General features: G+C 49.7%; 1 protein-coding gene across 1 annotated transcript in view; it reads left to right on the forward strand.

Moving 5' to 3' along the window:
• Positions 1-22454, forward strand: part of ACBD6 (acyl-CoA binding domain containing 6) — an 86157-nt gene extending 63703 nt beyond the window's left edge. Inside the window, exons 7-8 of the mRNA XM_075760390.1 lie at positions 17653-17683; positions 21835-22454. Of these exons, the coding sequence (XP_075616505.1) occupies positions 17653-17683; positions 21835-21989 (186 nt within the window). The 3' untranslated portion in view covers positions 21990-22454. The remainder of the gene's footprint in view (positions 1-17652; positions 17684-21834) is intronic.
• The last annotated feature ends 2285 nt before the right edge of the window (positions 22455-24739 follow it).

The following is a 24739-nucleotide window of genomic DNA, read 5'->3' on the forward strand; positions in this document are numbered from 1 at the left end:
CCAAAACTTGTAAAGCTGCCTGCAAGCGGTCCTTGGTAAAAGCGGAGCCAGACTGAAGATAACCAGCCAGAAGGCATGTGCCAGCATGGCAACCCGCTTGCGGTGAGAGAGATAGTAATCTGGGAAGAAAAAATAATGAAGAGCCAAAAATTGAAAACCACAAGCCGCAAACCAAATTACTAAACGTAGGCTTAGGTGAAGACAGATCTTAGGAGAAGAGGGAAGGCCTAGTGCGGAAAAGGACAGCATGTCCTGATAGTCACAGCACAGGGCTGGGAGCTCAGGATCCTGAAACTAATCCTGGCTATGGGCTGCGTTCCTCGTTTGACCTTGAGTAAGTCAGACAGTGGTTTTTTTTTTTTTTTGCGTGTCTCAGTTTCTGTAACTAACACGGGAATACTATGTGCATATATCCCTGGGTCTTGCCTAGATTAATAAATCAATATTTGTAAAGTAAGCCTTGATAAATGCTAACTGTATTAATACGCACACTTGAACCTTGTGCGGAACTTTGGGAATGCGCCTGCATTTCTGCTGTGCGAGTGGCTGGGGTACGTCGGGGCCCTGGGCCAGGGTGGTCAGCAGCGAGAGAGACCGGTTTGGGTCATTTTCTTCTTCCCAAGGGACTGCCTGTAGCACATATCTGCAAGAAGGTCTTGAATACAACTTTTCCACTTAACATGCTCCCCCATCACCCACTGTCAGCAATGAGATTAAATTCTGTGCGACTGCAGAGGACGTTGCATGATTAAAATCCTCTTTTAGAAATTAATATGTACCATCGCTCTATAGTACTGTGCCTCTTCTCGGAGAAGGGTATTGTCTCCTGAGCACTCAAGGTGTGAAAAGCCACCAAGTGAAGCTATATCTATCTTTGAATTTTATGCTGTTGCACAGTTGCTCCGATGACAGTAACAACTGCATAAAATCAGAGGGACTTGGGGACTTCTCCCTTCCCAGGGTCACAGAGATGTGGGGTAAGTTTTGCAGAAAACAAAAGGAGCATTTGAACTAGAAGTCCTGCTCACAGCAGAAAAGGTTTCCTGAGGGGGAAGGATGGTCAAAGTCCACAGTCACCCCTTCTCCGTAGGAAGCATCTCCCATAACTGGGTATTCTGAACAAAAAAACCCCAAACAAACCACACAACACTTTGCCTCCAGATATTGCACAGCTTTTCTTTACCTTGCTGCTTGTATCACCCCAGAGAATGCATTTCCATCACCAAATTCAGTCTTCATGAGGCATCAGACATTGATGCAGCGTTCACTTACATGAACTCTGCGTGGTCTTGGTAGATACATTTAGGTGTGCGGGGCTGCTGCGTTCGGTACAAACTGAAGCCCTCGAGCAGTCGTTTCCATTCTGCTTTAGGTGCTGGGAGCCTTTGTGGCACGACCAGGAGGTGCAGTAGGGTGAGTTGTCCTGGATGCATTGATGGGTTTTTTTTGGAGGAGCTTTTCTGGAAGCAGCTGATATTTGAATATCCGTGTTTAATACAGCTAGCAAGCTTCATAGTGCTTTGAGGAGGGCTGCAGCAGAAGCGGCAGGTTAGTGTCTGAAGATTGAAGTGATGTTCTCAGGGTTGTTCGGGGCTCCTTCAGCTGCAAGAGATGGGTTTAGGACACCGTTAGCAGATGGAAATCAGGGAGGAGGATGTTGGTCTACTCCCTTCTATCATTCTTTTACAATATATGAAGAAAACTTTGTTTAACAAGGAAGGGGGAGAATTCATCTTCTTTAAAGACAGAAGTCCTAGTTTTTATCTGTTAATTTTTTTTCCAGCATATATTTAGGAGTTCATAAAAATATGTATTTCAAAGGGAAGAAATCTCATTTAGCAGAATGATTTTTCATTTGAGGGTGTGTAAAATTCTGGCTTTACTTGCTGTTAATGTTTGCCTGGCATTTGAGTTGAAAATGCTCTCGTTAGGGCCCTCCTCCTCCACTGCCTTCAGTGGGTGATAGACAGCACTTCCACTCCTGTTGCCAAGGCTTTCAAAGATCTCCTGTGAAATTAGGTTTTACCAGGCTAGGCTTTCCTGGCGTTTTCTAATATTATTAAAAAAAAATAAAAAAAAGAGCAGGAAATTCTGAACATCATGAAGAAGTCTTTAGAAAACATAAAGGTTGCAATTGTTTTTCTTCCCTCTATCAGTATAAGCGAGCTTTTTAAATATTGATCTTTCTCTGGACTGTGTTTTCTCTGCCAGCTTCCCATTGTGCTTGATTCTTCTTTTCCCTGAGTTGTGCAGAGGACCTCGAAGGGCTCCGGGGACCGGGTTTGTTCAGATCCATTGCTATAGCATATTTCCGCGCTTCAAGCAGCCTGATCATGTCCCTCGCTTTCCTAATTTGCTACAAGAGGCCTCTAGCTTATTGGTAGTGATTGTGCAGGAGCAATGGGATTTAAAGGGAGTTTATGTCTCTTCCATTCTCTCAGTGCTGTTGTGTTCTTAACAGTGAATTCAGCGTGCCTTAGAGAATAGCTGTCCTCAGAAGCGTGCACACTGGCCGACTCAGGTATACGGGGCAGCGGGTCCAGGGTAAAAATGATTACATAGGTTTGCAAGGCGGGCTGGGAAATGAGGATAACCCGAGTCCTTTTTCGAATCTGGGTCTGAACTGCCTGCTGGAAGGGACCGTCAACATACTTTTGATTGTTCTGGTGTAGTACTTATGCCCCATTTGTGTCTGATACGATTTTTGGAATTAGATGCAATTCAGGCATTGTATATGGTGGCCTGAAGGCATCTCTGTGGTTTTAGACTATACTTTTTCACGTACAGATAATGAAGTTGCTGTCAGAAGCTACGGACTGGTGCACAGGAGCTGTTCTCATCTCAGAATTTGGTCCCTGTTGTTGAAGCATACACCTAACTCGGGCTCTCCTGCCCTGCCCCAGTCCTTGCTGCCGAGCCTCGGTCAGACACGCAGCCGTGCTTCAGCTTAATTTGTAGTTTGAGGCACGGGGACGAGTGCCCCAGCGGGAAGGCACGTGGCACGTTCCCCATTTTACAGGTGGGGAAACTGAGGCACGGAACAGTTGGAGTTCAGCCACCGTTTGTGTCAGAGCTCCTTCTCCCCACACGGCGCTTCCCCTCTCTCCGTCGGAAAGAGGGGCTGGAGCTACGACTGAACCCGGATACTTTTGCCCCAGGGACTGCATTATGCGGCAGACTGGATTTGTGCCTTGCCGCTTCATGTTCTGAACGTGCGTTTCTGCTCAAGCCTTTCCCTGGCTGCTGGCAGGCTCCTGGCTTCTGAGGGCTCAGTCCCATATTTCCTTCAGAAAACGGAGGATCTGGGGGAATTGGTAAGAGCGCTAACTCAAAGCAGACACGTGGTTTCCAAAATTGAGTCTGGCTTTCCACAGCTTTTAGCAGAAGGGTTGATTTGGGTCAAAATTAATGCAAACACTTGTGTAGACCATTTAACGTTTAGTTTATGGACCTGTTAAGGCAGCAGGATAATCCCTTTAGATTACCCTTGTAATTCCTAGTGAATATTTATTTTAAAGTGACTTCAGTGCCCTCAGTCATTAGCAAAGGTTAGTAATGCATCTCCCAGCTGCCAGACTCAACACGACAGCATTTGTCAATGGGAGAGTTTCTCTTATTTTTTTTTCCTTCTCCTTTTTTTGTTTGTTTGTTTTTTAACATTTCTCCAACTCTTGCCGGCTTAATCCCATGAGCTCACCTCTAATCGCAGGGAAGCATCCGAGCTGCCTCTGCCGCGTTGACTTCCACTTGAGCGAGGCTAAGGAAGGGCGCCTAATCCTGAGCTTTTCTCCTGCTGTCTGCCGAGGGTGCTGGGTACGCAGCCTGCGTGGGCTGCCGGGGGGGAGGATGGCGTACGCTGTGGGTTCAAGGACACGCTCCCGCTTTAATGTGCGCAGACATGCTCCCGCTCGCTCTCTGATTGGCAAGGTTAACTCGGAGAGGCTGCAGCTTTTTAAACTGATTTGATTAGACCCACTACTTTATCCCATTCCCTCCCCCACTGCTCGGCCCACCACCTCCTGATCCTTTTAACACAGCCCTTGGTCCAATAACCAGCCAGTCTGATTTTTATTATTTTTTCCCCTCTTTTTCCAATTTTCCTGCTGAATTTTGACATTTTGTAAAATAGATTATGCAGCCCTACAGGGAAGACCAGGAGACAGTGTCTTAGTCTCAGGGTTGTGTTTTGTTGTGACCGGTTGAGAGGCTGGGATTTGCCTCCTCTTCCTCCCTCTCTCCAGCTCAGCTCCTTTCCCTGCTCCCAGTGCGCGCGTGTGGGTTCGGGGACAAGAGGCTGAGGGCTCACGTACCCCCGGTCGGATGCTCATTGCCCTCCAGTTCCTCCTCTCCCTGCAAAACCAGGGCTGGGGAGGATTATACAGTCAGCCCAAAATGACTTAGCAGCCCAGGTTCCCTTCTGCTGTGGTATGACGACGTGTTCACTGTTTGCAAAAAGACACCTCCCTTATCCCGTAGGAGCAAAATAATGGTATATTTTAGTAGCAAATATTGGGATTACTCTGGGAGAACGGATCACCCATAGCTTCCAGCTTACAGGCTGGGATGGGCTTGCAGGGGCCGGGAGAAGCTGCACTGGCATCAAAGCCCGCAGCCGTTGGGGCAGCAAGGGTTGGATGGGCAGCAGCCCAGCTTTAAAGAGTATTTGACCCCGATGCTGTCTTTAGCCGGTGTGCTTCAGCGCTTTGTGTGCTGCCGGGTTTCAATCCTGGGCTCTGCCACTGGTACGCAGCTTATGTTTGTCATATTAAATACTCCAGGGGAATCTGGAGCCTTGTGTGCATAAGTGCCTCTTGCCAAGTCTCTCTAGTCCTCCTATAAATAAGTAAATAAAGCCTATAAATTACAGACTCTCAGAAAACCAGAGAGCCCCAACTCACGGAACAAAATTCCTCGAGTGACCAGCACTGCTGAATTTTGGGGAATCCCAGACTCATCCAGGGGAAACTGCATTTCATCTCGTTGTCACTTGCCTATTTGTTTGAGCAGAACTGATCTAAAGTGGCGTGGGCCAGTTGAGCGGCTCGGTGCTGGCAGGGACCGAATCCAGCAAACAGGACCGACCCCACAGAGTCACCCTGGTGAAACAGCACAGAATATAGACAATCCCCTACACGCAATTTATTAAACCTTGACATACTGCATTACTTAAGAGGTCTCAGGGAAAATTAAAACCCTTTTGACTGGGTTTTGCAATGCAGGGAAAATTTTAGTGACATTTAAAAGGTTTCTCTTGTGTTCCTCTAATGGGATAAATAAAAAAAGGCTTGTTTTAGGCCAGCAAATGGGGGGACAATCCAATTTCCCTGATTCCATCAAGACACTCTTAAAGCATTAGCTTGTGCAGTTTCAAAAAAACCCGCAACAGACTGACCCCTCTGCCTGATGGCTTTGAAAAGTGTCCTGATGTGGAGGTATTTATCCGACACAACATGCTTCATCGAGGCACTCCAGCAGCACTCCTAAATACACTCCTTTGTTATTAAACTATTTAGGAGGACAGCATGCACAGGAGGAAACACAAACACCAGTTTATTATTTACTGCAGCAATCCACACTGGGGCTGTGCTCAGAGCCTAATGTGTGATGACGTGCTCATTAAATTTCATGCTTAGAAGAGAAAAAGGCTGGCATTAACTAGTAACGTTTCTGATGAAAGAGCGAAACCTAAGCATGCCCTTAACTTTATGTTTTTAAGCCTACTTTTGGCTCAAAATAAGTAAAGATTCCCCTGTGGAACATTATACTTGCAATTTGTTTCCATCAGTCAGCAAGATTAATGTATCAACACTTACTTTGGAGGGGGCTCTGGGGATTGATAATGGGAGATACGAAGCCTTTCACCTCGAGGTCACTGGTTCAGCTCTGCCCCACGTCGGTCGCCACCACCAGTACCTGCCATCTGCTCCTCCCCAGCCGCCCGCCCAGCGCAAAATGGGCTGGTCCCAGTTCTGGGCACTGGGGACAGATGTCCGGGTCCCAGCGGGCTCCCTGGGAGTAGGAACCGGGACGGACCCGCTCAGCTCAGCCCCAGATGTGCCGGCAGCCCCAGCCTTCGGCTCCGACTGAGCAGCACCAGGGAACTTGACCTTCTGCCGCGCTTGTACGACCCGTGAATGGCGAACCTGTTATCCCTGCCCTGTGCAGAATAACTCATTCGAAAAGCAGGACATCCCTGAACGTAAATCTGTCTGTTATAAAGTTGGCCGCAGTTTTCCCCGGTTGCCTCCAGCTCCTGCTGAATTTCATTAGGAACACCTCTATTGTACAGCACAAGCAGGGAGCAAGTGCTGCTTCTAGACATTGAAAGAGCCCTTTAAAGTGAAGATCAATTTTGCATCTCACTAAATAAGCAATGACAGACCAAACTGCAAGTACTTAGTTCAGCTTTATTTTAATAGCACTGTGGCTCCGTCGAGAAATCCCGAGTTACTGATATAGTTTGATATCCTGAGGCAGTTTTCTCCAGACATTTTTTCCTTTTTTTTTTTCTTTAGTATTGACACTTTATTAATAGCTGTTTGGGAACCTGGCTGGCTGTGAATAAGCAGTACCAATAAACCTTTTCCCTCTCTATGTATTTCTTCTTTCTTCCATCAGGAAACAGTCCCAACGATCATAGACTGAGAGGGGAGTTTTCAGAGTCTAACGTGTAGTTGTACTTGGTGGTGGATGATCAAATGAAAGAGCAGCTTCGTGCCTTATAAAATAAAAAAATGGTAAATCAGCTACTAATGCAATTCACGGAGGCTGCTAAAAGGCTGTTGGATGTCACAAAAACAGCAACCCTTTGAGGTGATGAGACGGGAGCTTCTTAAGTCAACACGTGCAGTCGGCTTCTCCCTGGCAGTGGTCCACTGCGGGGCAGGATCCAGGCTCTGATGCCTTCCCTCTCTGGCAGACGGCTGTGAGCGTGCGAACGTCCTCTCTAATTCCAGATTAGCCACAAAGAGGAGTCGTCGTCCTTAAGAAAGAGGCGCGCTTGGGAAGGAAGGGCTGTCTGGAGGCTGCAGGGCACTATCCTGAGATGTCTGAGCAAGGTCCCTGGTTTCTAAAGGGGGTTTTCTAAAGGAGCAGAGAAAAAAGGAGTGCCTTTCAAGCTGAGGGCCGTGGGCCACTGTAACTCGGCTTCCCCACTACCCCAGGCTTCCCCAAGCTTGGCTTAATAAAATCCAGATCTCATTTAATGAGTTCAGAGGATGGTTCAGACCGTCTCAACGTGGAAAGTTTTGATTTTGCACCCACAAACCAAGAAAGGTTTATGAGATCAAAACAGAATCTCCAGAGTCTTTATGCTCACCAACTTAAAGCAGATCCCTGGGCGTTAGCAGTGCCTCTGCTCCTCCTGCAGCACATTGCCACGTGCGACGCGGCTGTGCTTTTATTGCAACCGTGCCCGCCGTCGTGACGATGCTGCAACCTCCCTGGCAGTGCTCCCAACCGCTGCTGCGGGGTTCTCGGGCGCTTCGGCCAACCCTGCCTTTGCCCAAATCCACAGAAATCAAACTGTGGGTTCAGACAGGGCACTGCTTTACCCCACGCAGGGGTGGTTTCTCTGCTTTCTTTTGGATTTGCTTTATCTCTAAGGGTCACTCAGTTGTTGGCTTTAAAAGGATACTTTATACGAAGAGGATGTCCTGAACTGCAGAGCGGCAGCTCTGGGTCCGTTACAGCCGACAATTAAAAGTGCCACATCTCCTTGGCCACCCAGGGCTGTGGGTTCAAGCCTGCGTAGGAAAAGAGGTAATTTCCAAAGTCCTGAATCCCTTTAAATAAATATAAGCCACCATTTGCCTTGAAGTCAGAAAGGGCTGAGGTGAACTGAGCAGTGGCAGCAACGCTCTCGGCTCCCGCTGTCTCCCGTCCAACCTGCTAAATTTAGCAGCCTAATCAAGCTTCCTACTCTCTCTTTAATCAGGTGGGGCAAGTGGCATGTCGACTTGCTGGTTGGCGCTGGATCCGATCCTGCTCGCAGCATTTCCAGCCCCTCGGTAGTGACCGGGGGAGCCAGATGCGGGGGGGGGGGGGGAGCGGCGTGTCTGACGGGCCACCGCGGCAGCGCTTCCACTTAATCTCTCCGCTCCCATCCACGCGTGCTGTCCTGATATCCGACAGCCGGTCCCATGCGGGCACGGTGCCAGCAGTGACTTTACAGGCTTTGTGGCAGAGATTATTTAAAGGAGATTAACCCTTCTAAACCCCTTAGATTTTAATTATTTCTGTATGTATTTATAAAACCTGCAGTCTGCTAGTTCCAGGGCACAACTGCCCCAGTCCCCATCCTTACCCTGGATTCGTGAATAGACAACGCGGCCATATTACAGGACAGGGGCTGGACCGGCCAGGGATCATTTGACTTATTTATTTATTGCCATTCTGGAATAATTCACATCTGGGCTGAAAATGAAACATCATGGTTTCAAATTGTAAAAGGAGCTAATAATTCAAATAACTTTAAAATATTAGCACTAACGCTGCATTAATTGAATTGTTTGAGTCAATGTGGCATCTCTCACTAATTGTTTTGGTTAAGGCGGCTCTGTCATTAATTGCCTCCCCGCTGCCCGTGTTGTGAACACGGAGCGCCTGCTTCTCTCCGAAGACAGGGCTCTCTGTGGGGTTGATGTATTGGCAGCCAGAAGAAGGAAGGCCTGGTCTTTCAGTCAGTCTCTTAGCAAATTTTTAATATGCATATTAATGCTGTGAAATGATGCAGTCTGGAAAACTGCCATGGCTAACAGGTACTGTTAAAAGGAGAAGGAAAAAAAAAAAGGGTGTGCACCTCCATCCTTTCATGCTTTCTCTCCTATTTGTCATGTTACTTAGTGCTGGGCTAATTAGTTTTTTCGACTTAAGAAGTGATGGAGGGAATGTTTCCACTCTGCGTGTGAGCTGTAAAATCCAAATGAAACTGGAAATATTCCTGTTTATATTCTTATTCCTGTTTCACAGAGCCACCTGGCTAATCCCAGGTAATACACACCTTGCAGAGGTGGGAAAAACAGTTGAAGAATTGGTAAGCCATGGCCGCGGAGACTGTTGGATCAGAGTGACTCCAGAGGCCACCTCTCAGCATGGGTTACAGTCCTGGCCTGAGCGCCGTAGCTCTATTTCTGTATAGTCTAGGACTGCTGCTGAAAAAAATGACAATATTTAAATGTGTATCTGCCTGTTTTGTAAATGAAAGCATAAAAGGTGGCTGTTAGAAGGAAACAAAACCCAGTGCGTTATGGACCCCAATGATCTGAGAAAAAAATAGGTCATTTTGAATACATTTCTTAAAATCAGATGATTTTTATTTATTCTTGTCTCCGGAGCAAGGAAATAAATGCAGGCCGTGCCAAGGAGTCCATAAATAAATTTTGTTCTTGCAGAATCTCTTTAATATGCACACAGCCCCGCTTCTGTAGTAGTGAACATTTGACCAGTAGCAATTAATTTCTTATCACAGTCTTTCTATGAGGTAAGAAAACATTAGTGTCTTCATTAGGAGGTGGAGAACGGGAGCTTTCCCAGAGCCAACCATGCACCCGGCTTCTCTCCCCTGCCCCGCGGCTTGCCAAGAGGGAGAGGCCATTGCGGCGATGCCTCTCCTGCATCCAGGATCCAGGCAGATCTGTCCTCCTAATCAACTGATAGACCCAGAAAACGTTCAATATCTATATATTTCAGAATAAATATCGTTAAACTGATGAATTTTCAAACCGCTTACTGTGAAGCATACAGTATTTCCTTTAATGGCAGGTGGTAAAATAGAGAAGAAAAAGAAAAAATTAAGGTCCCTGGTATAAATCTCTTCTGTCTAGAAAGGATGAAAAGAGGGCTTCTCACAAAACCGACCTTACGGAAAATAACATATGATCCCGTGGCATGTAGATGATGAGGCAAAGCGTCCCAAAGGTTAATATATCTTTTCTCATTCAAATGGGTAGGATCTCGACCTGAAAGTGCCGGACCCGTGCGTTCAGCCCCGGGGAGGGGGAGCGGGGAAGCAAGGGGTTAAATTTCGGGGCTGTAGAAGCAGATTGTGTTTTCCTTCTATGATGTGGGCTGACAAGACATCAGTATTCTATTCATCTGTTGGGAATTAGGCTGTTAATCCAATCAATGACTCTTGAGCGAGCAGCAGCCTGCCTCCCCACTGGGGAACAATCGGATCAGACGGGAGATTGTTTAAGAGCACAGCGCGGTCCCGGTGTCAGGTGGAATTTCCAAGCATTCCCTAGTGAATTGGGGATGGGAAAGCTGTCTCAGCCCATTTATCCTGCCCCTTAAATAACCAGGTATCTGCCTCAGCCACGCTAAAGTGATAAAGCAGTACAAGAGCTACTAACTTTTACGTGGGGAGGGGGCAGGGAAGCACCGTGAGAGGAGAGATTTTAGCATCTTGCCCTTAGGAATATTGTCCTGTTGCAGCCTGTGATTGCCTTTGCACAGTTTTGTTGGAAGCTGGCTCAGCTGGGACACTTGTTACAGCACTTCTAATCCCCGGGCCGAGGAAGCCCACAGCTTCCCAGCAGCTTTTGTATTGCACCAACACACTTGTTTGATGACCAGAAAGATGCTTGATGCTGGAAGTTACAAATAGTTCAGCAAATATTCTTTGGAGCAACCTATAAATATGTACGTACAAGTACTCAGCTGTGCTCAGAGTGCCGGCTGCAAAATTGGTGTGAAAATGCACAATAGAAAAATAGCCCTGAGAGTTTCGGGGTTGCTGCATGAGCTGCTGCGTAGGTTCAGAAATCAGTTTGTTCTGTAATTAAAGACAGCCATGTCTGCGGTGGGATATTGAGAGTCTGTATCTGTGCCAGCAGCACTACATGCTGATGGTAGTAGATGTGATAAATCCCATTGAAATTGCACTTGGAAATTTAGGTGCACCACCAGTTAGAAAACTAGGGCGATGAGGGATTAGCGTGACCCTGGCACGCTGAACTCCTCAGGCCGGTGGCGTTTGGGTGCATTAGCAGATGCAGGCTTCGGGAGGGAGCGAGGGACAGTTCCTGGCCATCATATTCTCCCGGAGCTATCTTAGATCTGGTTTTAACAGCAGCTTTGCGAGTAGAGGGCTCCTCCAAATTAGTGCACCTAAATGATCCAGGAGTATGAGCTCAGGCAGCAAATACGAGTAGGGAGGTCCCCAGCCAGAAAGATCCCCAGCTCGGAGGCTTGGCTTTAAAGGGCTTCAGCATCCCTCTTCCCTTGATCATAATTTTGAATCAAACAAAAGCTAATGCAATTTTCTTTGCCTTTCAGGAGCAGATTGTGCTGTAAGGGTCCATGCCATTAGAAATGTAATAATTGCTTCTCTATGCAGATCTAATTTATCCGTGAGGCACTTAGAAGATAGGCCAAATGATAGCCTGGCAGTAGGCTCTGGAGAAGGACCCAAGAGGTGATGATAAAGATCTGTCTAGCACCTTCCATCCTTACGGATATCTGCCGGGCACAGCGCAGGAAAAGGTCTGAATGGGAGGAAGGGGGCAGAGGGGAGAGCTCTTGGAGAGGGACAGCTCCGTAAGGGAGGGGCCCCTGCCAAGCCTACCCACATGCGAGGGAGGTGGAAGAGTTAGTTGGGGAACCAAACTGTGCTTGGTGGCCTGGGCTATTTGCAATCACCAAGTAAGAGCTGCTCATGATCGGTGCGTGGAATTTGGTTTTGTTTCTACCAGAGGTTGCTCTGTATCCTTTGTCCCACGATGTTTGTCCTTGGGGAGTGCCTGAGCTGCCTGGGAGCTGGTACTGAGGATGCACGTCGTGATGGCTCACAACAGCCTACGCTTGGCATTAACAGCCGTAACCTCACAAGCTCTTCACAAACACCAGCTAACCAGTTATCTCTGTACGGGCCACCCAGTGTGAAAAATGGGGAGAAAACATAAAAGTCTGCTTCATTTTCCCAGGGTCGGAGCTGTTTGGGACTCTAGATGTTCTGGCACAAAGCTGTTAGACGGTCTTGTTTCTCAAATTGCGCTGCCTCTGGTATTGCTTTAAGGCTCAGGAGGCAATTAAAAGCAACAGTCTAGGTGCATGTGGGTACACACTGGTCTAAGGTAGGGATTTTAAAAGAACAGGACCAAATTTCAAATGAAACCATTGCTTTTCTGTGCCAGCGTTTGCACACACAGAGACCCACTCGTCTATCTGCTTGGATCAGACAAGCATTCATGTTGCATGTCCCAACCCAGGCTGCTGTGTGCAAAAGCAGCACGTAAATGAAAATAAAGGCTGTCTTGGGGCCATCCACTGAGTTGTCTGGTGGGGTTCGGACTGGTTATGTTAGCCCGCATTGCCTGGTTTTACGTATGGGCGCGTGTTGGCATGTAAATTCTGGTACGCTTTTAGCTGTAGTCTCACCCTCAGTCATCTTGGGGATAAAATTTCAGAGAGAGAAAAAGATGATGAGGTTAAAGTAAATTGTTGGGAAGTTGAAGTCTAAAGTGGAAATAAATGAGAAATAAAACCCTTTTTAAAAGTGGAGGGAAGTATTTTCTTGCTATTTTTCATCTCCCTGGCTTGAGTGAGTGTGTGTCGTGAGGCTGCAGAGATTTATATTCACAGCTCCTAAGCACCGGTGCTTGTTCAGAAGCTGTATTATTCTAGCCCTTTTTATTCACTCACCTTCTAAAGATGTAGCGTAAATATTTATCTTCCCTCCAGCCCATCCATGCTGCCCAGGACCCAGCGCTGTTAAACACTCTTATCACCACATCGGTCTTATCTGCTGTGATCCCTGCCAACATTTGGAGTCTGTCAATGGGAACGAGCGTACACCTTAAAAGATGCCGCAAATGAGCAGAAAGAAGCGGTGATGCGGGCGAAAGAATACCTTAAAATGAAGAGTGCATGTGCTATCCCTCAAAAGGGAGAGGTTAGCAGGTGTGTTTTCTGCTGTGCTTTTCATGCTCAAGGTGTCTGCCCTTGGAGATGTGACTGAAGGCACAGAGCTGAGGTCTTGGTGTGCGCCAGCGCTCAAGGAGGTATGGGGGTCCCGTGCAGACCCTCACAGCCGGTGTGGAGGGCTGTCCTGCCTCAGCTTCACCACCAGTAAGGGGTCTAGCTGGACCAAAGCTCACCCAGGTAACCGGTTTGGGTTTTCCTCTTTCTGTACTTGTGCTAAATAAAAGATGCGAGATGGAAGAAGAGACGGTGTCTCCCTTAGGGCCACCCTCCCGCTCGCTGAGGTTTCTGCATGCAGCTTGGAAAGCAAGTGAGGCAGGTCTGGAGGATCAATGTTTATGTAACACTGTTTTAAAAACTGTCCTGTGAAACCATCACAGTCAAACACCAGCAGGTCAAGGTCTGCTGGCCATGACGGGGCAGCAAGAATTGTGTTTTATAGCCTGCGCAGCATCTCAGCAGGGCTCAGCCAAGACGTTTCCATGTCTCTGCCCCTCGGTCAGTACATCCAGAAACCTTGTGTTAGGTTAAGCAAAGTGCAGAAATTCCCAAAGAATGAACATGGGATGGCAACACCGATATAATCCTATCACTTATAAGACAAAATTGACGTGCACTAGCCATAGTACCACTTAACGGATAAGACAGTTGGTCCATCTGCGCTCCGTCCATCTTCTCTCATTTCTCTTGCTCAAATTTCTTAGGAGCAGAATGCAATCCTGTTATCCAATAAGTTATCCACTGGTAGCTGGATTTTCATTGAGTGACATCTGTTGCAGGCCATGGACGTCGGAGGTACCGATGATTTTGTAGCATCTTTGTTTCAATGGTTTTGGTGGACGTCGACATTTGGGTTTATTTTTGAAGTATTTGGAAACATTCGTCTCCCTTGAAGGCAGTGCGGCTCAGCTGTCACCTTTCCGTGGCCAGCTGTGTCCAGAGGCTGTAAAAGGCAGCAGGGATGGCACGTGGCGTTAGGAGGCAAGAGGAAAGCTTGGGCTCGGTCTGTTCTTGGTCGATAACTTGTGTGTATGGGACTGAGCGCTCCTACATTTGAGTGTGTAATGGTCTTTCCTTCCTTTCTGGTAGTCTTCTGTCTGCCTGTACGGGTTCTGCCATTTCCATGAGCTCCTTTTTATAGACCAGGTATCGCTAAAAGGGCTCTGGGAGAGGTTCCTGCCAGTGAAAGCTTTACAGAAACACAAATTACTGCTTTGAGCCTGGCCTTTTCCCTGTTTCGTGTTGAAATTCACTGAATCAGAACTGTGATTTTTCTCCTTTTTTAACCTGTCACGTTGACATTATTCCAGCTGGTGTGTGGTGTTGAAAGGGCGTTTCTCAGGGGCATCCTGGCATAGAGCAGAGCTCAGCGTTGGCCCCGGAGCTGCCCGTCTCTTCTGCACTCCCTGACATCAGCTCCCCTACTCAACACCTTCTCCTTGTGCTCCTGTCGTGCTACAGCAGCTCATATTTGGGAAATTAAAAAAGTCTCTGATTTCTTTTCACATGCCTTAGTGCAGAAATGACAACGCACCGTGATTACCTAACTTTCCGTTGGCACAGTGTGGAAATAACTGGTTACAATATTCAGGTTTTTACGTTACAGATTTATCGAATCATTGATTTCAGTGTGTATCGACAGACTCTGGGTCTTGGTGTACTTGCAGCTCTGTGTGATTTACATTTCAGATTTTACAGTCTGAAAGCTGAATTGGAGAGAGAAGAAGTAACCAATCATGATGAACATCCCCCTCTGACTCGGTGCTTTGTATAAAGTGAACCAACAAATATCCTGATGGGTTTCAATGGAGAAAAATGAGCTGCCCCTGCTTGCAAGCCAGATGAGCAAATTGGTCCATCGGCATCTCTGCGTTCCTCCCGGTTGCGGAGGGTGTGCTCGGGACACCCCGCTCCTGGCTGGTGCCGGCGATCCTGGGCTGGGCCGGTGACTTTTGCCGGTGCCCTGGGCAGGGTGCAGCGGGGTGAGGACAGAGGCTGTGCCAGGCTGTCCCTGTCCACTCGCCATTTGGGGTTCTTCATCCCAACAGAGGCACCTCCTGGGAGAAAGACACACCGCACTTGCCTAGGATGCTCCAGAAACCGCTGCTTTCCGTCACACGTTGTGAAATATCCCTTGCATCAAGGTCAGCTACAATTCATCTTAAGACCACTTCTGCGTGTCTTGTTTCGTTGTAAAACAAACATTTCCAGCACCTGGTAGGCATTATTCATCTCACGTAATTTCCGCAATGGGAGCTGTAATCCTCGCTGTCACAGCTTGGCTTTGATTAGTTTCTAGGTGTGACCATTTTTGTGCTGGAGGCTCAGCGCTGCCGTACCTGGAGCCAAGCGCTGTGCGCAGAGCAGCTGGGCACATCGGGCTCCGATTAGCCACAGTGCTCCAAAAAGCCAAATGAAAGAGGGATTGAGATCAGCAGCCTCCAGAGGGCATTTCAAGGCCCTTAGTGAGTGACCACACTAGAGCTTTTTCCATTTACCTGGATTAAAATTTGTCACAGAGAAAATACAAGCAAATAGCATAGCATCTGAGACGTGTAACAAATAGCATTTGGCCAGCCGTCAGGCTCAAAGGGGGAAAAAAAAATCCACAGCGTAAATAAAGTGTAAACAATGTTTGCATAGCGTTGGATTAATAGTTCTTTTTAAAAACCACACTGGGACTAAAGAGATGCATTTCGTATGCCGGGACTTGTGCTCTCTTTGTAGCCCAAGAAATGCCAAAAAAATACATCTAAGAGAAATAAAAAGCCTCGTTAGCCCACAGCCTGCTGCTGAAGCAGCAGTGCTTTACACAGCCCTTTGGAAGAGGAACAAATGGCTGTAGTATTCCTGGAGCAGTCCTATGGATTTTGGAAGGAGTTTTGCAGCAAAGCGTTCCCATGGAAAGGGATTTCTGCCGAACGTCCCCAGTCCCATTCACCTGCGGGTTTTGTCGGCTACAATTTTGAAGGCGGCGATGCGGAGGGGAGCTGGCTTCCCATCCCCCAGCACGCACACAACCTGCATATTTGAAAGCCTGCCTTTCCAATAACTCATTCCTAGCGCTCCCGCCTCTTCTTCCCCAGCCCTGCTCCCTGTTTTTGCTGAAGTCAGTGCCGGCCCTGTCACTCCTCCGAGCAGACATGTGCTTTAAGGACCGCTCAGGGGCTCGGGCTCGGATCGGTTACCTTATTAGTGTGGAATAATCAATGGATGCCGTCCTCGATTCCTTCAGTTGTTTGGTTTGCAGGATCTTCTAATGACACCCATTTGCATTACGCGCCGCATGAGCTGGGCTCCTGAAATGAGGTACCTCCGAATGCTGGCGTGAGTGCCACGAATGGGGCATAGCAGGAAGGGAAAAATCTCACAGACACCCCCACGTTTTCCCCAGCAAAGACGCGAAATGGATGTTTAGGTAGCAGATACCTGTTACATTTGGCTTTTCCCTTTTGTCCCTGTTGCTCCTGTGGTCGTGGTGTTGGTGCGGTGTCCCGGAGCAGAGCGTGGCACCTCCTGCCCTGAAACACAAGTCGTTCCTAGTTCCTCAGCTGAACAGGGTTAATATCAAACAGGATAACCACAAGTCCCCAGACAGCAACAGGTGGGATTTCTACCTGTTTTCCTGGTCGTCTTTTCCCTTTCGCCTGCTCCAGAGTCCACAGCAGGCTGTAGAATTTGCACCTTAATCCCAAAGATGATGGTAATTAAAAACTTAAGTCTCCATAAACAGATGCAAATAAATTAAAGAGGCAAAGAACTGAATTAGAGGCTAATCCTGGTGGGGTAGTGAAAGCAAAGGGGCCAGTAATTCTTTCCTTCTGTTATTTCACCTGTTCCTGTGGCAGGATGAGGCTGCAGCACGGTGAGGTGCCCGGGTTTGCACCGCTGGACGTGCCACGCGAGCACCGGCCGCTCACCGGCAAAGCTCTGCCCGTGCTTGCCGAGTCTGGGAACGGGACGCACTTCCCAAACCTTTGCAGCTGATGCAGTGGCGTACATGTTAGCTCGAGCAGGGAGCTGTGTGCCAAATCTTCAAATCGTGCCGTTTGCTTTGCCCTTGCGCCACATCTCAAGGATGAGTCCGAGAACCGTCTCTCGTTCCCAAGCGCTGTGCGTAGCCCTTTCCTCACCCTCCTTCTGCTGGGGTGCCAGCAGCCCAACAGAATTTACCTGGGCTTTGGATCCACCTTTGTTCAGACCTGGATTCTGAAGACCGAGGACCTAAGACTTATTGAGTGGGAAGAAAAATGGGGTTTTTTCCCCTTGTGTTCTCTTTTGTGCTGAAGAGTGCCGAGCCGCGCCAGCGTCCCGGTGCTTTACCCTGCTCTTAAGTAGCTGGACGAGGCTGTGCTTGCCCGGAAGCTCTCAGCAGGCATTTTCCGAGGTGCACTAAAGCATCAGGATAAGTGAGGGTCCCAAAGTAAGGCCGTAGGATTGAAATCCTTCATTTTTATGGGCTGGAAGTGATAACGCTATGAACTGAATTATACTCATGTCATGACGTGATCCACGCACTCTTGTGCGTGGATAGGTATTGATTACCCATCAATAGGGATTGATGGTGGATGATGATTCAAAGCCTGGCTGCCAGGTAGCTGGGTGTCCTGGGCTGTTTATCTAGTCAATTAAAGTATTACTGTGATTCAGCTTATTTATTTAAAAGTGAGATTTACCTGTATCCCCACGATGCTACCTATACCTCTAAAATCAAGTCTCTCTCTTTTTCAGGACGGGGAAGGCCAGACTGCGCTCCATTACGGTAAGCTGCCTTTCAGCTTGGTTGTTCCCTCTTAACAGGATGGATTTGCAGCTGGAATAAATGCTCTACGTACAGAAAGCAAATTTCAGCAGAAATATGAACAGGGAAGCTGGATTTGATTAACCAGCGGCTACTTCCACCAGCAAATCCCAGCATGAGATGAATAGGAGCCCTGGGAGAAGCAGTGAGGAAGACTGCTGTCCCCGCTTCGTTGTCCTCTGCAAATTGCACCTTAAAGCCTTCCTTTTCCCCCCAATTCGTGATGCATCTTATGCAGAGTTTGTCCTTTGTGTCTCCAGGACGTGGTTGTACCTCCTCCAGACCCGAGAGTGGCTTTGGTTAGGGGATGCTGAGGTTGAGAGGAAGGTCTGTGCTGGCTTTAACAGGTTACGCAGGTGAGGGGAAGAGGATGAGTAAGATGGTCTTCACCTCCTCATGTCCTGGTGACAAACCTGTCTGATCGTAGCTGAGAGAGCAGCAGCTTCTCTACTACCAAAACCAACAGAGCGAAGTTACAGTTTGTGTCCCTGCTACAATTACATGCTAATTAGATACGAGATTTTGTAGCAATCCTTTTAATTGAAAGATTGTTCTATCTCCAAATGAGAAAAGCAGAGACTAAGTGACACATGCGGTGCTGATGTGCGGGGAATAGGAAAAAAGTATCGATTTAGTCTATGTCATAATTTTTTCCAAAATTAAGACATACCAGTTCTTATCTTATACTCTCTCTCAATGCCTGTCACTGTGTAATTAAGAGCATACGTGTCATTCTGAAGTGTTTGTGTCTTTTTCTCTCTTCCATTCTCTCCACAAGGACATCAGCAGGATGGCAAAATTGCTTTGCAGAGCCCATCGGTCCCAGGCACAGCATTCTGATCTGGATCTAAACTACCAGCTTCCAGTGCCCCTCAACCGAGGCTGTAATTACAATAATGTACGATTTTCCCCCCATGTCATCTTTCCTGTAGGATACTTTATTTTTCAAATTCTCATCCTTCTGACCGAAGTAGCAAATCTGTTGCTTAGTGCTGCAGTGTCCGCGTTCAGTGTCCGCAGAAGGTGTCTGCAGAATGACAGCACTTAATCTCTGCCCAGTTTGTTCCACATTTTTGGGCTTTCTCTCTCCTGGGGCGATGCTCTCCCTTGCTCCCCGTTTTGGCACTGACACCTGCCTACCGAGGGGTGCACAGTGGATTATAGCAGGTTGTGCAAAAGCATGAGTGTAAATTAGCCAGGAGCACCTGCTTCAAGCAAACCCAGTACGTGAACGTAAAGGATGGATGCATCACCTCAACGGAAATTCTTTGCAGGTGGATCCCTCTGGCTGGGGGGCTGAAGCTGGTTGTTTAACACAAGCAAACAATCATAACTGATTTAATTAACATTATTTCAGAGAGGGTTTCTCTGATCCACCCTACCAGCTCAGATGTTTCAATAATGACAGTTTACATGGGGGTTTTTTTCCCAAATGTTTCAAGTGTAAAAATTTTTTCTTCCACTTGAGTGTTATCCCACTTTCCCTCCCTGTACATCATCTTTGGGGAAGCCTCTCTGGGCCGCTGGCACCCAGGTCCGGCGTGCCCGGCTGTCCCTGGCTGACCATCGCTGCACCCAGGCTGTCCTCATTCCCTTACTTAGCTGATCTGGTCATAAATCACCCCAATCTTGAAAACAGCTTGTTAAATCAGTGAGTGCTTTGGATTCAAGTGGCTCTTGGCCTGAAACTAGAACTCGGTGAAAAAAATCTCCTGATACCGTCTCGGTAAGGGCTTCGTAACCAAGCCGTTAATTGCTGCGGAGAGGCATGAGAGCTGGTATGAAAACTCTCGCTGGTGGTGCTGAGCGGAGCAGCACCTTTACAAGGCTTTCCCTTTTGTTCGAGGCTGTTCAGGGAAGGGTTAAATCCCATGAGCAAGGCCAGCCACTGCTTTTAGGGTGTCTCCATCCCTTTTTATGAGCCGGCGTGGCTTGACAGCTGTCCTTGTGGTGACAGCTCTCCTGATTACAGCCGGTGTCAAACTGCATCCTGCGGCGGGTTATAAATCCTGCCTCCTTCCGATCGGTGCCGACCCCGGGTTTAATCGGAGGTTAAGTGGAGGCCAGCCGGCAGCGCGGTCCGAAGGCGCCGGCTCACCGATGGGACCCACCGCCGGACCAGCTCTCCTCCAGGCTGGAGGCACTGGTCGATGCCGTGTTGATCAGTATGGGCACGGTCTCCCCCGCTAAACGGCCCGTTAGTCTTCGGCTCCTCTCCATCCATCCACCCGCCCGCCGGGAATACTAAAATCATTGCCGCTGCCTCTCCCAGAGGAAATCAAGGCTTCTCCGAGCACTTGTGGCCACGTGGCCGCGGAGTGGGCAGGCTCTGTATCCTCATGGGTGCTCCGGCTTCCCTGCAAAGCACCATCTGTTCGGCTCTTTCTGTGCGGTGGCAGGGCAGTGGGAGGGGACGCCGGAGGGAAAATAAATAATAAAAAAAAAAAAAAGAGAGAGAAAAAGAAATTCATCATCTGAACCCTGAGGATTAATGGAGTCGGAAGGCGAACTGCGCTGAATGGAAATTCATCTTCACCCGTGCCAGTGTCAGGGCTGCCGCTCCGGCCCTTGACAAATCGAGGGTCCCGGGGTGCGATAAATCCAGCAGCTGTGCTCGTCCCCGGGGATGTCCCCGGCCCGTCGGGGACACGGGCTGTGCCTGCTGGCAGCACCGGACGAGGAAGCCCCCCATTCCCCATGCGGGCACCAGCTCCCTGTCCCCGCAGCTTCCTTGGCACCCCTGGAAATCCGCTTTCTGCCGTCACCCCGGGACGTGCCCCCCAGCCCTTCAGCTCAGCCTCACCCACACCCCCACCTGCTTCATCCACCACCCCCTTTTTTTTTCCCCCCTTTTTTTATCTTTGTCAGTATAAGCTGCAATCACACGTCAGATTTATTTTAATTAAACGTTGCTGCTTGTTCCTTTGGGTCAGTAGAAAACTGCAGAGTAATGCAAAAGACACGCTAATTACTACATTTAACGGCAAAAAAGAGTTAGTCGGTTATGTTGTAAAAGCACCTGGAATATAATTAAAAGCAATCGCTACCAGTATGAGAGGAAGCTGCCGGCTTCGCGGTCTCATAAGGCAGATGGGGGCTGAGGCAGTTTTTGGCTTCACCAGGATCTGCATTGCACGGGCTTAAGGGAAAATCCAGGGACTGGGACTTCTGCTGGTATCAGCCAAGCCCAGCTCTTCAGCGTTAAGAGTTTTCCTGGTTTTCCTGGTTCTTGGTTTTTTAACATCCTTAAGCAAGGTTGGGGGGGGGAGCTGAAAGCTGCCAGGCTGTTACGTCCCTGGGACAGAGAAGAGCTCAGGTCAAACTTGATTCTGTCTTGGCAGAGTAAATCGGGATTGGAAAAAATAGTTGGTAGGGGAGGTGTGAGTTAGAACTGAGAGTGGTGTGCCGTTACCGGCTGTCCCTGGGCATGGGCACGTGCCCCTGGAGCTGGTGCTCAGGGAAAGTCCAGCCAGCAGCTAAAAACCACCCGAATTTTCCGCAAGGAGAAATGATGGGCGAAAGCAGGGAGCGAGGCAGTACTGATGATGTCCTGCCTGGGACGTGCTGCCCGTGGAGCCCTGGGAGGTTCAGGAGGCAGGTGAGGGGCAGGGGTTTATAAATGTGTTGTAAATTAGAAATGCATTATAAATTCTGGGTACAAAAGCAGGCAGGGAAGGCTTTCCGAGGCAGCACTTTGGGGCTCTCTGTGGTGCTGCAGTAGCCTTTCCCAGGGTCTGTCTGCAGCCCTGGACGTGAAGGAGCCGAACTGCGCCCCAGCACCCTGTGCATCGTCCCGGGTGATGCCCTGCAAGCTGCCCGGGCTCCGTGGTGGCACCAGTAACACCCTCTCAGGACGTCTGGCTTTTCATCGCTTGCGCTCTGGCTTTTCTCTTTCCTTTGTGCTATTAAATCCAAAGGCAAAAAGTCATGCGTTGAGTACCGAACACTGCCTCAAAAAATGAGCTGCTCCTCCTGGCCAGGTGCTGAGGCGGCATTTCCTGCCTCTGGAACGCACACGGGAAGTCGCCGGCTACAGCGGCCGCTCCAGAAACGCCCGTCACCGCCGCCTCGGGTCAGGATCCCCAGACTAACCCTTCCCTTTCTCCTTCCAGCTGCTGCCTGCGAGTTTTTGGACATCGTGGAGCTGTTGCTGAAGTCGGGAGCCGATCCTACGCTCCGGGACCAGGAGGGCTGCCTGCCGGAGGAGGTGACAGACTGTAAAGCCATCTCTTCGGCTCTGCGGCAGCACACCGCTGGCAAGGCTTAGCCCACGGAGGATGGAGACGCTCCGCAATAACGCCCCTTCTCTTCCCCCACTGCCCTCTGAAACGCCTTGGGGGTTCGAAGGGGAGCTTTTAGAGCACAGGGTCTGGGTGGGCTCTCCGGCACGAGGGCTGGCTGGCTGAGCGCGTATCCTGGACAGGATGGGATCAGGGTTTTGCATGATCTGACATTTATCAGTATTTGGGAGGGAGGGACTAAGGGAGGGAGGGGAAAGAGGGCCTGGAGAAGCCCCCAAATGTTATTTTAATGTATTAAACACAAGTAGTGCATCGATGTCTCGCCAGAGCAGCCTGTGCTGACTGGTCAGCTCCTCTGTGGGGAGGGGAGGGCTGCTGGGCCAGGTGAGATGCTCAGCTCTCCCGTTCCGGTTGAGTTTCGGTTTATTACTCTTTTTTCCCCCTGGGTCCTAACAAAATATTATAAATAAAAGAAAAGCACAGTGCTGGGACAGAGCCTCTGCGTGTTTGTCTTGCAGGAAGTGACTTGATTCCTTGGAAGCAACAAGGATGGGAGGCAGCTCAGTGCTGGCATAGCCCTTAGAAAGTTCTGCTCAAGCTTTCGTCCTGGGGAGAGAGGGCTACAAAAGGCAGCGGGGTCGTAGAGCTGTCTGTCCGTCCCTCTAGTTCTCCCCTGACACACATAAGATGGGTGCTTTATGGCTACTTGCCGTCAAGTCCCTTCTGCAGCACATCCAGCCTCAGGCAAATAAATGGGAACGTTCTCTCCGCTAAGGACTGGCTGGGCCAGAGGCACGCGTGGGTTTTGGCCCCTCTCGGCAGCTGCCGGCTCCTGCCAGCTTTTCCTAACGCTGACCAAGTTCGCTGCACCGGCTCGAACGCCGCCAGCGGCCAAAGCGCCGGCACGGCACGGCTTGTGCGCGCGAGGCACGGGGCGGGCTCGGTGGTGGGGACGAAATGGCTGGGGCAAGTTAACGGGCTGTACGGGCCCTTGTATAGACCACATCGACTTATTTTCTGTCAACTTGATGTTGGAGGGGTCCGATGGGCTGGGGAGCGGCTCCGCGAAGACGCCGACCCCAATGCTTGGGGTGCTACGTACGGAGCTGCTCCGCTGCCTTCGGCACGGGGAACACGGTGGCATCGAGGTGAGGGACAAGCGAGGCCACCCTTGCACGGTGCCGTAACGCACAGCCGCTGCCTGGCTTGATGGACACACTGGGTAATAAAAATAATAAAAAAACCCAAACCTCTCTTAAAGCCGGGATGAAAAGCAGTAGCCGCGATGCCCGTGCTTTCAGAGAGCACATTTGGGGGCTGAGCGCTCAGCCCTGGAGATGTTTATAGCACTTTAGGTCGGTTTGTGAGGTTGGAGCCTTTCCAAAAAAGAGAAAAATTGGGGGGGGGGCGGCGGGAATAAAACGAGAAAGACATATATTATTGTTTATAATCTGCTTTATTCAGCCAAACCTTTCCCCAGCAGCCTTGCGGATTGCTGTTTAAATCCCTCAGTGCCTTTAACTACCGATACAGAAAGTGGTTAATGTGCATTCGGCCTAAGCTTGGCATCTACTCCAGGAAATCACTTTAATTGAGAAGCATTAAATGTTAAAATGATTAAAATACAGAAAGCCAACACACCGGTGCCCGTGGAGGGGCTTGGACCCACCCCCCGGCACCGCTCTTCCATCTCACCTGCGCCCGCCGAGGGTGCGGTGGCGTGGCCGAGGCAGGAAAGCTGCAGGAACCGCGGGGTGTGTGTGGCGGGGATGGAGACCCCCACCCCAAACCCACCCACCTCTCCGTGCCCGCAAAAAGCCAGGGCAGGATAACTGGTGTCGCTTGTCCCATCCAGGGATGCCGGCTCCTCCGGCCGGACAAGACCCAGGGGATCTCGAGCCCAAAGAGCCGATGGTGGCGGAGCAGGCGATGCCGATGGTGCCCCTCCCATTGAGGAAGAAAATCCCAAAGACAGCAGCTGCTAAACCCGAGTTTATTTGACATCGCTTTCCCTCGAGGCGAGGGGTGACCGTACACATCTCATGCCAACGCACAGGAGGCAGGGTACAAAAGCAATGCCCCGGACCCGAATTCAGGGGAGTTTGGGGGGGGGGGGGGGGGGGCATTTCTCCCCAAAGACATGGCAATAAATAAGGTTTTATTCTTTGAAGTTTTTTTATTATTATTTTTGTTGGGTTTTATTATTTTTCCCTTCCCCCCCCCCCCCCCCCCGGAAAACAAGACTCTCACTTTCTGCAACTGTACAAAATTTACATGGCGAGGGGAGGAGGCGTTTGGCCTTGCGGAAGGGGGCTGGAGAGCGGCAGGCACGGCTCTCCCCGTCCCCCTGCCCACCAGCCGCCCACGGTGCCCGGCGAGGCCGGGGGCTTGGCACAAAGCAGCACCCAAGGCTGGGGCGGGGGGAGGCACATGGGTGCAGCTGGGGCAACTCCTGCAGCACCTGCACACCCAGGCGGGGAGGGGGGGGCCAAGGAGGGACAGGGACATACCAGTGATGTGCTTTCTTGTGTGGCTTTTTTTTTTTTTTTTTCCATTTTTATTCTTTTTTCCCATCGACTTTTGGAGCCCCCCCCGCCCCCCCGCAGCTTCTGGCAGCAGCCACCTAACCGGGTCCACCACCAACCCCCCATCAGCATCGCCCCAGAGCCGGGGGGGATGGCAGGGACCCCACGGCCGGCGCCAGGCACCCCAGGCAGCAGCGTGGAGCTGGATTTTATCCATGGGGCTGAACGCCCGCAGCCCGGGGCGGGTGGGG

Source organism: Balearica regulorum, chromosome 8 (genome assembly GCF_011004875.1).
Source record: "Balearica regulorum gibbericeps isolate bBalReg1 chromosome 8, bBalReg1.pri, whole genome shotgun sequence".
NCBI classification, from domain to species: Eukaryota; Metazoa; Chordata; class Aves; order Gruiformes; family Gruidae; genus Balearica; species Balearica regulorum.